The sequence below is a fragment of the Aquarana catesbeiana genome, linkage group LG02 (assembly GCF_042186555.1).
Source record: "Aquarana catesbeiana isolate 2022-GZ linkage group LG02, ASM4218655v1, whole genome shotgun sequence".
NCBI classification, from domain to species: domain Eukaryota; kingdom Metazoa; phylum Chordata; class Amphibia; order Anura; family Ranidae; genus Aquarana; species Aquarana catesbeiana.
In genome coordinates this window covers 335794498-335811025 of record NC_133325.1, presented here as the reverse complement: position 1 = coordinate 335811025, position 16528 = coordinate 335794498, and the positions used below count along the sequence as shown (strand labels likewise).

Here is a 16528-nt window from a genome sequence, read left to right as displayed (position 1 = left end):
TAGGGGGTCAGTGAAGCCAACAAACGGTGAAACACGGGGTCCGTCATCCTGAGAAAGTTCCTGAAATCATCAGGATTATTCTCACGGATCTCACGGAGCAAAGGCATATGAGAGAACTGGTCACGCTGGAGCAACCAATTCTTGGTCTATGAACTCCTCCCCACCCTGTTCATGGACTGGACTTGTGTCAAGGTCAGGACCCCAACACCAAGTCCCCGCACAGCACGAACTCTACGAGGAGTACGCATACGCAACATGGCTAGAAAACGGTTGGCTGCTCAGAACGAAGTAACAGAACGCACTGAAGAACAGCAAGGCCTGTGAAGAGCGACCTGAAAAACAGTAACGAATGAACAAGAATACAATGACTAATTAAAGTCACGCGGAACTTGCTGCACGCACCGAAGAGCAGATACAAACCCACAAGCCCAAACTGAACGGCAGAAAACGATCTGAAAACCACGAGTCTGAAAAAGCGCGAATCGTCTCTCACCAAACTTTTACTAACACGAGATTAGCAAAAGGAGCCCAAAGGGTGCCGCGCTTGGTTCTGAACCGGCCTTTTCTAGTCTTGTCGTACGTGGTGTACGTGACCGCGTGGTTGGCGATCGGAAATACCGACAACCTTGTGCATGTGTAGACTTTGTTCGGACATTCCGACAACAAAATCCTAGGATTTTTTCCGACGGATGTTGGCTCAAACTTGTCTTGCATACACACGGTCACACAAAGTTGTCGGAAAATCCGATCGTTCTAAACGCGGTGACGTAAAACACGTACGTCGGGACTATAAATGGGGCAGTGGCCAATAGCTTTCATTTCTTTATTTATTCTGAGCATGCGTGGCACTTTGTCCGTCGGATTTGTGTACACACGATCGGAATTTCCGACAACGGATTTTGTTGTCGGAAAATTTTATCTCCTGCTCTCCAACTTTGTGTGTCGGAAAATCCGATGGAAAATGTCCGATGGAGCCCACACACGGTCGGAATTTCCGACAACATGCTCTGATCGGACATTTTCCATTGGAAAATCCGACCGTGTGTACGGGGCATTACACTTACCCTCCCTGTAACCCTCACATTCAACCCCCCATAACTCTCACTCACCCTCCTGGTAACCCTCACACTAACCCTCCCCGTAATCCTAATGCTAACCCTAAAATTACCCCTTTCTGTAACCCTAACGTGAACCCTCCCCTGTAACATTAACACAAATCCTTCCTGTAATCCTAACACTAACACTTCCTTGTAACCCAAACTCTAACCCTTACACTAACCCTCCCTGTAATTCTAACACAATTCCTGTTTTTAAAATAAATGATACTAGGAAACCTATACACTTTTTAAGATAAACAGTATAAAATGTCCAAACAATAATTGGAGCAAAATAATTAATGGGCTCATGCATGTAAGGATCAACCTACCTGACTTAACAGGAACTCTAATGCAGGCAGGTCTGAGAATACACAGTGATTTACAATTCTCACTAGACACTGTGCTCTCAAGCTAAACTTTGGATTGTTTAGGGTGAAACTGAAAGGACTGTACTAAGCCAACATAAACTAAACAATGTGGTCATCATATGACTACATCCACCATTACACTTGTTTCAGGTTCAAGCAGATGTTTTAGCTCTGTGAGTCATTTAAAGTAGTCTGATAAACCTGATCTGTTAGATATTAATTATTATTATTATTATACAGGATTTATATAGCGCCAAAAGTTTATGCAGCACTTTACAATATAAAAGGGAGACAATAGGGTTATAATACAATAAAATACAAGAGGATTAAGAGGGCCCTGCTCAGAAGAGCTTACAATTTAATAGGGTGGGGCAGGTGGTACAAAAGGTTGTAACTGTGGGGAATGAGCTGTTGGAAGTGGTAGGAGATTAGTTGGAGACGTGATAGGCTTTCCTGAAGAGATGAGTTTTCAGGGATCGCCTGAAGGTAGCAAGAGTAGGGGATAGCCGGATAGATGGAGGTAGCGAGTTCCAGAGGATGGGAGAGGCTCTGGAGAAATCCTGGAGACGAGCATGGGAGGAGGAGATGAGCGAGCTTGAAAGCAGGAGGTCTTGAGAAGAGCGGAGAGGTCGATTTGGGTGATATTTGGAGACAAGATTGGTGATGTAGCTCGGGGCAGAGTTGTGAATGGCTTTGTATGTTGTGGTTAGTATTTTGAATTTAATTCACTGGGTGATTGGGAGCCAGTGTAGGGATTGGAGTAGAGGGTTGGCAGACACTGAGCGGTTGGTAAGGTGGATAAGTCTGGCAGCAGCATATTAATGACAGATAGCAAGACCAGACCACATTTATGCCACATCAACTCTTATATTAAGATGCAGAATAAAGCAAACAATTTTTATAAAGACTAACTAAAGGCTACAAAGCAACCTTTACAATAGTAGCATTAATAGTTATGCTTTGCCAGTGCATACTGTAACTGCAGTATAGCTGACAACATTAAAACTAATTTCTTTATCGTACATCACGGGACACAGAGCCATAGTTATTAACTATATGGGTATATAGGCACCTTCAGGTGATGAACACTGGCATACCCAATACAGGAAGTTCACTCCCTATATAACCCCTCCTCCTACCAGGAGTACCTCAGTTTTTTCGCCAGTGTCTAAGGTGTTGGTCACGCGTAAAGATGTGCTCTGAAGAGCTCCGCTGGAGGGATCCTTCCTGGATTTAAACATCCTCCACAGACCGGATCCATCCAAAGTGCCATCCAGGCTAAAGTGGATGGTACCTGGGCCTCGTATAGGAAGAACGAGGTTTTGCCTGTAACGTCTCTTTTTGTAGGGCTGGACCCCGGGACCCAGGGTTTTGGTCATGGTTACATTACCTAAAGTTTTTCCTGGTGGGGTGCTAATACAGGTCCAAGGGAGTGGAACACTTATAAAAAGGGACCCGGTCCTTGAAAGTTTGCTAAGCGCAGCCCACCGTGATGGGTGAAAGTTGGATTTGTCTGTTATCAGCAGAATCCTGTGGCAAGGATAAGGTAAGGGAAGAAGCCTAGGAAGTGTAAAAGTCCATCAATGGTTTTTTCTTCCTTGAGTAAAATGTTGTCATGCCTTAAGTTCTCCACTTGAGGGAGTAAATGCACATACCTTTGACGTTGCATCTCAGTTCAGCTCTGTGTCAAATGGCTAAGACAGCAGGTGTGTGGTCTCATTCATGCAGCTTGGTCAGTGGGGATTCCTATCCAGGAAAAAAGTTTGCTATTTCTGCATTTTTTTCCCCCTGAGGGAAGGGGGCTGGGAGGTACAACAGCAGTTTGCACTCCCCCTAATCCCCCCTCCTCGGAAGTGTGGTGGCTCCCCCTATATTGTATAGCGTGTAGTGTATTTTTCTATGCCTTGTTCCGGCTCCCTTCCTCCCCTCCCTTCCCTCTCCTCTCGCTGGGTCTACCAAGTGGCAAGACCTGAACACTGCGCGTGCGGTAACTACTTGAAATTTAAAAAACGGGGGCAGGTTGATGTGTGGAGGGGGCGTGGCTTAAGCACGGCGGCATGTGCGGGACGTAGCATCCACGAGATCACACTGGGAACACAGAGCTTAAAATACATACTCTCCTCAGCTAAAGCGCTGGAGAGCACAGCTGCTGATCGCACAGGACACAGGAGCGCTGGGGGCACATAAGGCACTGCATACAGGCATTTCCCAGTAAAAGGAAAACACATTTTACTCAGCATCAAGCTGAACTTTATTAGCGGCATTGTATGCTAGACTATTGCTCAGCAAGTAGTGCATTTACTTAGTGCCTCTGCTTTTGTGCTTAGGACTATGCCGGCCAACAAAGACCCCACAAAGACCTCAAAAAAGGTACCAAAAATTTCATACCCAGGCGCTGGGAACTCCAGTCGTGCCTTCACACTGTCATCTTCTCCTGAAATACCTGAAGTGGCAAGCCAGGGTGAGTCATTGGAACCAACTGGTGGTGCAGCTGCTTCTCACATCTCAGCCCCTGTATGCGTGACTGAAGATGCCTTTTCCTCCGCCCTCTTGGAGCTAGAGGGAAGATTAGCGGCTTTAATCACATCCTTCATCCAAAGGGATAGGAAGCGTGATAGAGCTCCCTCCCCCACCTTAGACCCTTTACCAGGGGAACAGTGGGTAGAGGATGAGGTGTTACCCTCAGGCGATCAGGAGGAAAGACAAGACGATTACTCCTCTGTAGAGGAAACAACGGTGATGAACCCTTTTCATCCTCACAATCTGAGAAATTGCTGGTACAGTGTCTTACGGAAATGGTTCATTCCAATTTCAAGCTACCCCTAACGGAGTCAGCTGAAAGTTTGGTTTCTTCTCTGGGTTCCTTAAAACGTTCACAGCCTTTGCATGCATTTCCTGTCTGTGCATTACTGGAGCAGCTTATTTATGCTGAATGGGATCACCCGGATAAGCATTTTCTCCCTCCAGAGAGATTCTCAGTTCTCTATCCCATGGAGGAGAAATTCACCAAAAGATGGAATGTACCAGCAGTTGACGCTGCGATTTCCAGTGTGAATAAAAGTCTAACTTGTCCAGTAGACAATGCACAAATGCTTAAGGATCCAACAGATAAAAGGTTGGAATTCCTGTTAAAAATCCTATTTTTCTTTAGCAGGTGTGGTTACTCAGCCTGTAGTCGCTGCAATAGGCATCTGTCAATCCCTAAAGGACCAGTTTAGACAGGCCCTTAAAGAGGTTGTTGTACAGCAAGCCTGGGATTTGGCTGAACTACCAAGAGCATTATGTTTTGCCATAGACGCCATTAGATTTTCTATTCACCAGGCGTCCCGCCTTGCACTTGTGCTAGTACACATGTGTAGGATCCTGTGGTTAAAAAATTGGTCAGCCGAAGTACCATGCAAAAAGCTCCTGACTGGTTTTCCTTTTCATGGGGATCGGCTATTTGGGGATGATTTGGTCACAGATACAGTGCCTTGCAAAAGTATTCACCCCCTTTGGCTTTTTACCTATTTTGTTATATTACAGCCTTTAGGTCAATGTTTTTTTAATCTCAATTATATGTGATGGATCAGAACACAATATTCTAAGTTGGTGAAGTAAAATGAGAAAAATATATACATAAAATGTTTTTTCAGAAATAAAAAACTGATAATTGGCATTTGTGTATGTATTTACCCCTTTGTTATGAGGCCCAAAAAAAGCTCTGGTCAAACCCATTACCTTCAGAAGGCAAATAATTAGTGAAATGATGTCCACCTGTGTGCAATCTAAATGTCACATGATCTGTCATTACATATACACACCTTTTTGAAAGGCCCCAGAGGCTGCAACACCTAAACAAGAGGCACCACAAACCAAACACTGCCATGAAGACCAAGGAACTCTCCAAACAAGTAAGGGACAATGTTTTTGAGAAGTACAAGTCAGGGTTAGGTTATAAAAAAATCCAAATCTTTGAAACCTAGGTGCACTATCAGATCTATCATAACCAAAAGGAAAGAACATGGCACAACAGCAAACCTGCCAAGAGACGGCCGCATACCAAAACTCACGGACCGGTTAAGGAGGACATTAATCAGAGAAGCAGAACAGAGACCTAAGATAACCCTGGAGGAGCTGCAGAGTTCCACAGCAGAGGCTGGAGTATCTGTACATAGGACGACAATAAGCTGTACGCTCCATAGAGTTGGGCTTTATGGCAGAGTGGCCAGAAGAAAGCCATTACTTTCAGCAAAAAACAAAATGGCACGTTTTTAGTTTGCGAAAAGGCATACGGGAGACTCCCAAAATGTATGGAGGAAGATGCTCTGGTCTGATGAGATTAAAATCTAACTTCTTGGCCATCAAAGAAAAGGTTATGTCTGGCGCAAACCCAACACATCACATCACCCAAAGAACACCATCCCCACAGTGAAACATGGTGGTGGCAGCATCATGCTGTGGGGATGTTTTTCAGCAGTCGGGACTGGGAAACTGGTCAAAGTTATGGGAAAGATGGATGGTGTTAAATACAGGGATATTCTTGAGCAAAATCCAAAAGATTTAAAGTGGGAAAAGTACTCTTTTGCCAGTTAAGAGAGGGAATAAATGCCCTTCATTTAAGCGGACTCTAGGCAGTGGCGACGGCCTCCGCCGCCAGAGTCTAGAGGAAAGCCTCAGGATCAGGCCCAGGCACAAAAGAAGGCCCGGGGACAAAAACCTGCAAAACAGAATTCTAAAGCCTCATTATGAAGTTGCGCCCCCGCTCGCCAGGATGGGTGGGAAGACTTCTGCAGTTCTCAGAAGTCTGGCAAGAGGAAATTCAGGACAGATGGGTCATCTCCACGGTAACTCTAGGGTACAAACCAGAATTTCGGGAGTTTCCCCCGTCTCGTTTTCTGAGGTCAAACTTTCCCAAAGATCCAGGGAAAATCTCTGTTTCAGGCACTAGACCGATTACTGGCTCAGTGGGTGAGGTGTAGGAATTACAACAGTTTGTATATGTGCCTCCCACTTTTTAAGGGACCAAAAGTAATGGGACAGATTAACAATCATCCATAAAACTTTCACTTAATAATACTTGGTTGCAAATCCTTTGCAGTCAATTACAGCCTGAAGTCTGGAACGCATAGGCATCACCAGACATTGGGTTTCATCCCCAGTGATGCTCTGCTAGGCCTCTACTGCAACTGTCTTCAGTTCATGCTTGTTCTTGGGGCATTTTCCTTTCAGTTTTGTCTTCAGCAAGTGAAATGCATGCTCAATCGGATTCAGGTCAGGTGATTGACTTGGCCATTGCATAACATTCCCCTTCTTTCCCTTAAACTATTTGGTTGCTTTCGCAGTGTGCTTCGGGTCATTGTCCATCTGCACTGTGAAGCGCCGTCCAATGAGTTCTGAAGCATTTTGCTGAATATGAGCAGATAATATTTCCCGAAACACTTCAGAATTCATCCTGCTGCTTTTGTCAGCAGTCACATCATCAATAAATACAAGAGAACCAATTCCATTGGCAGCCATACATGCCCACGCCATGACACTACCACCACCATGCTTCACTGATGAGGTGGTATGCTTTGGATCATGAGCAGTTCCTTTCCTTCTCCGTACTCTTCTCTTCCCATCACTCCGGTACGAGTTGATCTTGGTCTCATCTGTCCATAGGATGTTGTTCCAGAACTGTGAAGGCTTTTTTAGATGTTGTTTGGCAAACTCTAATCTGGCCTTCCTGTTTTTGAGGCTCACCAATGGTTTACATCTTGTGGTGAACTCTCTGTATTCACTCTGGTGAAGTCTTCGCTTGATTGTTTACTTTGACACACATACATCTACCTCCTGGAGAGTGTTCTTGATCTGGCCAACTGTTGTGAAGGGTGTTTTCTTCACCAGGGAAAGAATTCTTCGGTCATCCACAACAGTTGTTTTCCGTGGTCTTCTGGGTCTTTTGGTGTTACTGAGCTCACCGGAGCGTTCTTTCTTTTTAAGGATGTTCCAAATGTTTTTGCTATCTCTCTGATGGGTTTGTTTTTTTCAGCCTAATGATGGCTTGCTTCACTGATAGTGATAGCTCTTTGGATCCCATATTGAGCGTTGACAGCAACAGATTCCAAATACAAATAGCACACTTAAAATAAACTCTGGACCTTTTATCTGCTCCTTGTAAATGGGATAATGAGGGAATAACACACACCTGGCCATGGAACAGCTGAGCAGCCAATTGTCCCATTACTTTTGGTCCCTTTTAAAAGTGGGAGGCACATATACAAACTGTTGTAATTCCTACACTGTTTACCTGATGTGGATGTAAATACCCTCAAATTAAAGCTGAAAGTCTGCAGTTAAAGCACATCTTGTTTGTTTCATTTCAAATCCGTTGTGGTGGTGTATAGAGCCAAAAAGATTAGTATTGTGTCGATGTCCCAATATTTATGGACCTGACTGTACAAATCCGTACAGAAGAGCAAGGTTTGGGGTTTTATTCAAACGTCTTTATGGTACCAAAACCGAATGGAGATGTCAGGCCCATTCTATATCTAAAGAATCTAAATTAGTTCCTGAAGATCCGCTCTTTTCGCATGGAGTCGATCAGGTCGGTGGTTTCTATCCTACAAGGAGGTGAACTTCTGGCGTCTATCGACATCAGGGATGCATATCTGCATGTCCCTATATTTCCCGCTCACCAAAGGTTTCTGCGGTTTGAGGTAGAACAGCATCATTTTCAGTTTGTAGCCTTGCCCTTCAGGCTAGCTACAGCACCCTGGGTGTTTACAAAAGTTCTGGCTACACCTCTAGCCAGGTTAAGGGCACAGGGCATAACAGTCTTAGAATACCTAGACGATCTATTGCTAATAGACCAGTCGGTGGCCCATTTGGAGAAAAGTGTGCGCATTACAACCAAATACCTGAAAAATCTGGGTTGGATTCTCAACCTAGAGAAGTCTTCCTTAAAACCGCTAAAAAGGCTGGAGTACTTGTGTTCTTGCCTCAGGCAAAGATCAACGCCATAAGAGAGCTGGTGCAGGTGGTCAGGTCAAAAGGAGAGATCCCTCTATTCGCATTTGCATGAGGCTGTTAGGAAAGATGGTGGCTTCATTCGAAGCGGTTCCCTATGCCCAGTTCCATTTTAGACTGTTGCAAAACAGTATCCTGTCTGCTTGGAACAAAATGGTTCAAGCTTTAGACTTGCCAATGCACCTGTCCCCAAGGGTGTCCCAAAGCCTTAGTTATTGGTTGGTAACCCAGAATCTGCTGAAAGGGAAATCTTTCAGACCAGTTATCTGGAAGGTGGTAAGGACAGATGCCAGCTTTCAGGTTGGGGAGCAGTGCTAGAAAAGACAACTGTCCAGGGACAGTGGTCAAGAACCAAAAGGTCCTTCCCCATCAACATCCTAGAGATTCGGGCAGCAGATCTGGCTCTGAAGGCCTGGACATTCAGGTTACGGGGTTGTCCTGTCAGGATCCAATCCGACAATGCCACAGCTGTGGCTTACATCAATCACCAAGGGGGCATCAAGAATCTCGCAGCACAAAGGGAGGTGAACCATATCCTAACTTGGGCAGAAAGGAATGTTCCGTGCCTATCAGCAGTTTTCATTCTGAGAGTTGAAAATTGGCAGGCGAGCTTCTTGAGCCACCACCAGTTGCTCCCAGATGGGGGACTCTGGACGTAGATCTTCTGACATCCAGATTCAACATGAAGTTGGTCAACTTTGTGTTCAGAATAAGGGATCCACTCGCATGTGGAACAGATGCGTTGGTGACCCCATGGGATCAGTTCTCACTGATTTATGCATTCCCCCGTATTCAGTTGCTGCAATGACTTCTTTGCAGGATCAAGCTGGAAAGAAAGCCGGTAATTTTGGTAGCCCCAGCACGGCCCAGAAGGTCGTGGTATGCAGAAAAGTAAAGACGGCGGTGGAGGATCCATGGTCCCTTCCATTACGGCCAGACGTACTCTCACAGGGGCCGATATTCCATCCTACCTTACAAACTCTAAATTTAAAGGCTTGGCTATTGAAACCTACATTCTGAAGAAACATGGGCTTTCCGGGTCAGTTATTGATTAATGCAAGGAAGCCAGCTTCCAGAACTATATATTATAGAGTCTGCGGGCTTATGTTTCCTCAAAAGTATAACATAGGCAGAATTCTGGCCTTTCTACAATTAGGGGTACAGATGAAGCTGGCCTTGAGTAGTATTAAGGGCCGAGTCTCAGCTTTATCGGTCTTATTTCAAAGACCGCTTGCTTCACATTCTTTGGTCCGTGTTTTTATGCAAGGGGTGATGCGGCTTAATCTGCCAGTCAGATCTCCTTTGAACCCTTGGGACTTGAACTTAGTTTTGTCAGTGTTACAAAAACAGCCATTTGAACCGATACAGCATATTCCCTTAGTCCTTCTGACAAGGAAGTTAGTGTTCTTAGTTGCTATATCCCCAGCAAGGAGGGTTTCAGAATTGGCTACTCTTTCTTGTAGAGAGCCATATTTGATTATTCATAAGGACGGGGTCATGTTGCGTCCTCATCCAAGTTTTTTGCCTAAAGTGGTCTCATGTTTTCACCTGAACCAAGATATTATCCTGCCATCATTTTTTCCAAAATTATGTTCTAGGGAAGAGAAGTCACTACATTGTCTTGATGTGGTGAGAGCAGTCAAAGTCTATTTAAAGACCACTACTCAGATCCGGAAGACTGATGTCTTGTTTGTGCTGGCAGATAGAAGGAAAGGACAGGCTGTGTTGAAATCCACTGTCGCTATGTGGATTCGGCAAGTTATAATTCAGGCTTATGGTTTAAAAGGTAAGATTCCACCTTCTCAAGTCAAAGCGCATTCAACCAGAGCAATTAGTGCCTCTTGGGCAGTGCATCACCAGGCCTTCATGGCTGAGATCTGTAAGGCCGCAACTTGGTCTTCAGTACATACATTCACCAGGTTTTATCAGATGGATGTAAGAAGGCATGAGGATATCGCCTTTGGGTATATTGCTTTGCTACAAAAACTGAGGTACTCCTGGTGGGAGGAGGGGTTATATAGGGAGTGAACTTCCTGTACTGTGTATGCCAGTGTCCATCACCTGAAGGTGCCTATATACCCATATATTTAATAAATATGGCTCTGTATCCTGTGATGTACTCCAAGAAAAGGATTTTACAGGTAAGCTGTTATAAAAATGCTATTTTCATTTTCCTGGAAAGTATTATCTTGTGATTAAAGGGGTTGTAAACCCTTGTGTTTTTTCACCTTAATGGATCCTATCCATTAAGGTGAAAAAACACCTGGCACTGACCGGCCCCCCAGTCCCCCGTTTTACTTACTTGAGCCCTGGAACTTCACCCAGCGGGGACGCAGTGTCCCTCTGCCCAGGGTCCAATGACGTGGGCGCCAGGGGCAGGTCAAGTCATACATTCGGCGGCTAAGGACGCCGAATGATGGACTCGGGAGCGCGCCCGCAAGGTAACCCCCCCGGGAGAGTGTTTCTCCTAGGGGGTTGTCTGAAGCGGGGAGGGGCTGTGAGAGCCACCGAGGGACCCCAGAAGACGTGTTCGGGGCCACTCTGTGCAAAACGAGCTGCACAGTGGAGGTAAGTATGACATGTTTGTAATTTTTTTAAATAATCTAAGCTTTACAATCACTTTAACTGTATACTTGCCTTTTTTTAGGCCATAACGGAAATGGAAAAAATGGCAGCACTAGTGAAGCTGTTCTGCGTCCTTGCTACATTCCAGAAACGCCTTCTCAGAGTACATCCTCCAGCTCCCTTGGTGCTGTTACAAGCTCCACTTATGAAGAATCAGTCACAGGTATGCAGAACTTTAAATCCGAATTCAACTTTCAGTTTAAATCAGCTAATATAAAGAGTAACTCCACTTTTGTTGAAAAAAAAACATTCCCCTCTGGGTACATTGCAAGGATTTTAACAAACTTTGTTGCAGATTCCTACTTTTTGTTATTCTGAAGAAACCCCTGTTTGTCCCTCTGTGCCCATGGGCTGAGTGGGTGGTTTCATAGTTATCAACTGTGCACCTGGCAGGGCACTAATGAGGGAAGCTGCTGGGCCTGCATCCCTTTAGATGTATTCCTATTGGAAATATCACACCAAAAATTACACTTTTGTTGCAGGGGGTGCCTGAAATCTGACTTGTATCTTAGTGTAGACTTCTGGGAAAATTGGTGAGCCAATCACACAAGCAGGAAATTATGTTTTTGGGGTGTGTTCAGTACACATTCTGTGTACAGAATAACTCCAGGTAGCCATATTGCATTGCATTTTCAGAAAATTACAGCGGCTGCAGATTGAAAAGGAAAGGTAATTTTTAATAACATTCAATTACAATATGACTTGTGTCGCAGTTGTATACGCTGTATTATTTTTTTATCCATGAAAGTGTAATTACCCTTTAAAGGATGTCCAAAGTCTTACTGTTTGCTTTCTTTAGATCACAGCCACAGGCTGAATAGAAAAGCCCGTCCCCTGCCAGTATATGGCAGAGAAGCCTTGCTCTCTGTGTGGAATTAGTGGCAAAGCTCATGCTCCCTGCTGATTGGAAGGATCTAGTTCTGACTTGGCAGAGGGTGTATCAGCTCTCTGAAGACCACTCTTTACAATAGAGACAAAGGGTCGATTTATGCAGCATACTGGCAGGGATGGGCTTTTTATCTAGGCTGTGGCTGTTTTCCAAGCTGATGAAACAATTTGTAAGATTTTGCACATCTTTTGTTTTGATGCACCTGGAATGTATTTATCTATTTTAAAGGGAGTTTTCAGTCAGTATTAAAAGTCTACACCAAACAATAGCAATGTTAGGTCTATTATAACATCTATTTCCAGGTAATTCTGCATTATTTAGATGGCAAGGTACCTGCTGTTACCACCATTGTCCAGAAAAGTTTCTGCTGTGCTACTTATAAATTACGGACGGTAAGGCATCTTTATTGGGCAGGGTGCTAACTGAGGATGGGGCTTATGCCTTAAGTTGAGAGGTTGAGGCTGTTGTAGAAAAGTTTAACACATTCTTAAATGGCACACAGGAAAGGCTTTTTTAGACAACAGTGATAATAGCAGCACTTTTAGTTTTAGAAACCCTGAGTTTAAGAAAGATTTTTTATAGATAACCTCTTAACTTAAGTGTATATCCACTTTTGTAGTCTAATTTTACGTGGAACTAAACCAATCGATTTAACAGCATGCTGGGAAAGATGTCATATTTGCTTGTGTCAAACCATCAAATGGCTTCTGTTATAACTGGTCACATGTGCAGCACCATTGCAGGTAAAGAGCAAACAGTGGCTAAGATGCTGCTTCCTTGGCTGAAAAAGATAGGAGGGTTTAGTTCTGCTTTAAAACCACTTTGAAACCAGTCCAATTCTGACATTTCTCACATTTTTTTTCTTTTGCTAGTAAATAACTTAGAACCCCCAAACATTGTATTTATTTATTATAGTTACTTATATAGCACCATCAAATTTATGCAGCACTTTACATATATATTATACATTCATATAAGTCCTTGCCCTCAAGGGGCTTACTAAGGTCCTGATCTCACATTTATAAATACACATACTTGGGCCAATTTTAGACAAGTGCTAATTAACCTACCAGCATGTCTTTGGAGTGTGGGAGGAAACCGGAGTACCTGGAGGAAACCCACACAGGCACAGCGAGAACATACAAATTCCATGCAGGTAGTGCCATGATTGAGATTCCAAGAAGCCCTGGAGAATAAAATGGTGAAAGTTGCAATTTTTCATGTCACGCAATATTTGCGTTGCATTGTATCACATGCAAATTTTCAGTAAAAATAAACGACCAGCTTCTGTCGAACGACCATGTTGGAAAACCAGCAGCGGATCAATGGCTGTGAGTGCTGATCACTGTATTCTGCCGAGGGTGCGGCAGTTCCCTTGTCAGAACACAATAGCTCAGCGGGAAGATTGCCACACTAACATTAGATGGGTTAGTACGGCAATCCATAGGCTTTTTTTTCGTTCAGCCCACTGGGTTCAAACATAAAAAAATCTTCCCATGTGCACCTGACATTAGACCCCATATCTCTCCTCTGCCCTCCAAAGCAGCTAATCACACAAACTGTTAACAGCTAGTAAACAAACAGTAAAAAAACGAAAAGTGACAAAATTCTTGTTGCTTCTGGTTTCATATACCATTGAGATGATCAGGGAACAAAAGTTGCAGCTGCAGCCATAATCCAAATGTCACCACCACTTCCTGAGGACGTATGTATACATACTCTGCCGGTCAGGAAGTGGTTAAAAAAACTCCATTTGTTTTTTTTGTTTGTTTTTTTTCACTTTAAACTATTTTATTGTGTAAATTTTGTGTTTTATCAATGGGAACTACATTGTTGGGCCACTATAGAAATTCCAGAATATAAAACTTAGCAAGAACTTAAACTTTTTTTTTTTTTTTTACAAACCTAAACATTGATGTAAAGGAAATTTTTAGAGTGTCAGATGATTTGGCCATGTCATGCTTGTCACCCTCTGAAGCCCATAGCACACTCTGCTTATTTCACGTGAAATACACTTTTATGAGTAGACTTCAGTCTTTCAGTGGTCTTGTTGGAAACAGTAATAGTAATGCCTGTAGTTTATGACACATACATTAATTCATCGGGTAGGACATTTGATAGAATCCTCTTTAATCTCATCATAGATGAAAATACAAGAACAGTTTATAACATATACAGTTATTACTTGTATATAACTAATATTTAAGACAATTTATGCAGCAGCTTAAGCTGGTCATGTACAGCGCACATTCTGGCAGATTCCTACTCAATTACCCCTATTCAAGTAGGGGTAGAAAATTGTTGGTTGTCAGTCGAACAGGACAGCATCCTATCAGATACAGATACTGTTTGGATATCCAAGCAGACACAGGTGTTGCAGCTGCATTAATACAATAGCAGGCAGCAGAGATTTCTCCATTAAACTTGTTCAGCATGGTTGAAGAAATCTATGCAATATGGCTAGCCTAAGGCTATTCTATGAATTTATGTTCCGGTTACTATGTATCAGTACATATGGTTGGTTTTATATGTTCTTACACCTAAATGCCTAATCTTAAGTTTAAAAGACAATTTCTTACTTTTTTTAGTTGTTTCTTTGGAGTAGGACTATGTTCTACTGCTTTGACTAGACAGCAATGTGAAGATAAAGGATGGAAGCGAGGGACTGTTTTTTTTTCTATTTTATTTTTTTAAAAAGTGCGTTAACACACTATGCAGCACCCAAGCTTCAGATCTTTACCCTTTGTTAGGACAGACAGCCCTGCACATATAATATTGCTGATCTGCCAGGATAGTACAAAATACTACAGGGTAAATTATGGCAAACACAACTCCCAGCCTTCTCATAAACATTACATAGAAAGGGAAAACTAGGTAGGATTTTTCAGTTGTGGAACTTTCAAAAAGAGCATATCAAAAGCAAAGCAGCAACTTTTCAATATTTTGTTTAAAGTTATACTATGTATATGGAATATGTAAGTTATGTATATGTAAGTTATACTATGTAAATGGAAACATGTTACAAATATAAAACAGGCTTTTTACCGATCTGGATGCAAAAGTATAAATCCACTTTACTTCCCAGCGGCGCCAAAGCCAGAGAATTGCTACAGCGCCGTCCTCCAGTTCTGGGAGGGCGTCCATGGATGCCCTCCCAGAAGCCCGCCTTCTGTGCGCCTGCTCTGTGAAAGCTGTGTTAGTTGGACACAGCTGATCACAGATTGTGGTAAAGGGCCAATCACAGTGGCCCTTTACCAAGTTGTCAAATGTATCCAATCACAGCTGATCACATTTAAACAGACTTGCCGGGTATTGGCAGTCCTTTCCTCACACAAACACAGAGAATGGGGAAAATCAGCAATCCTTTCCTCACACAAAAACAGTGAGTGAGAAAAGGATTGCAGATAACTGGCAAGGCTGTCGATACATTGTTTACACTGAAAATCAGGACATTGATCATCAGTGCCTTGATTATCATTGAAGACCCATCAGTACAGATCATTGCAGCTTATCAGTGCAGCCTCATCAGTGCAGTTATCAGTGCCCATCAGTGCAGCCTCATCAGTCCCCTTGAGTGCCCATCAGTGCAAACTCATGAGAGTGCACCAGTGCAGCCTCATCAGTGCCCATCAGTGCAGTCTATCAGTGCTCCATCAGTGCAGCCTCCTCAGCGCACATAAGTGAAGAAGAAAAATTATTTGCAAAATCTTCTAACAGAAACTAAGAAAAACTATTTTTTTCAAAATGTTCTGTCTTTTTTAATTTATTTAGCAAAAAATAAAAAACGCAGTGATGATTAAAGCAGAGTTCCACCCAAAAGTGGAACCTCCGCTTATCTGCTCCCCCCCTCTGGTGCCACATTTGGCACCTTTCAGGGGGGAGGGGGTACCTTTCCTCACTTCTGGGAGACTGCGCCAAGATGCCTTCGCTCAGTTTGGCCCCCTCCTCCTTCCTCCTCTGCCGGGCCAATTAGAAAAAACAGAGCGCTTTGCGCATGTGCAGTAGGGAACCGGCTGTGAAGACGAAAGGCTTCACTGCCAGTTTCCCTTACCATGAATGGTGGCTGGGGTGCCGACAATGCGGGGACCCTGGACAGGTAAGTGTCCGAATAATAAAAGTCAGCAGCTACAGTATTTGTAGCTGCTGCCCTTTAATTTTTTTGCATGGTGTGGGGAGGACTCCTCCTTACCACCATATTTTCATTTCATACCACCCAAATTTCATTTGGGTACAGTGTTGCATGACCGTGCAATTGTCATTTGAAGTGCGACAGTACTGAAAACTGAAAATTGGCCTGGGCAGAAAGGGGGTGAAAGTGCCCGATATTGAAGTGGTTAAACTTATCCTAGCTTGTCAAGATGAACAGAAAACTATCAAGTTAATATAGCACCAATATAAGATTGAAACTATTGTTTCTGAAACACCCAAAAACCAACTCTGAAAACTGTGGCCAAAAAACTGCAGTAAAAGTTATCTGACAAACAACAATTACAGTGAGTCAGTGCATTGTTATGTTATACTAGATCTAAGGCCATAACTGGTTTTAACTCTGTGGACAA

General features: G+C 43.4%; 1 protein-coding gene across 2 annotated transcripts in view; it reads left to right on the top strand.

The window, feature by feature from the left end:
- The window catches only part of CFAP47 (cilia and flagella associated protein 47), a 769322-nt gene that overhangs the window by 202645 nt on the left and 550149 nt on the right, over positions 1 to 16528 (top strand). For both annotated transcript variants that reach the window (XM_073614843.1, XM_073614844.1), the window contains exon 29: positions 11103 to 11243. In XM_073614843.1, coding sequence (XP_073470944.1) covers positions 11103 to 11243 — 141 coding nt within the window. The remainder of the gene's footprint in view (positions 1 to 11102; positions 11244 to 16528) is intronic.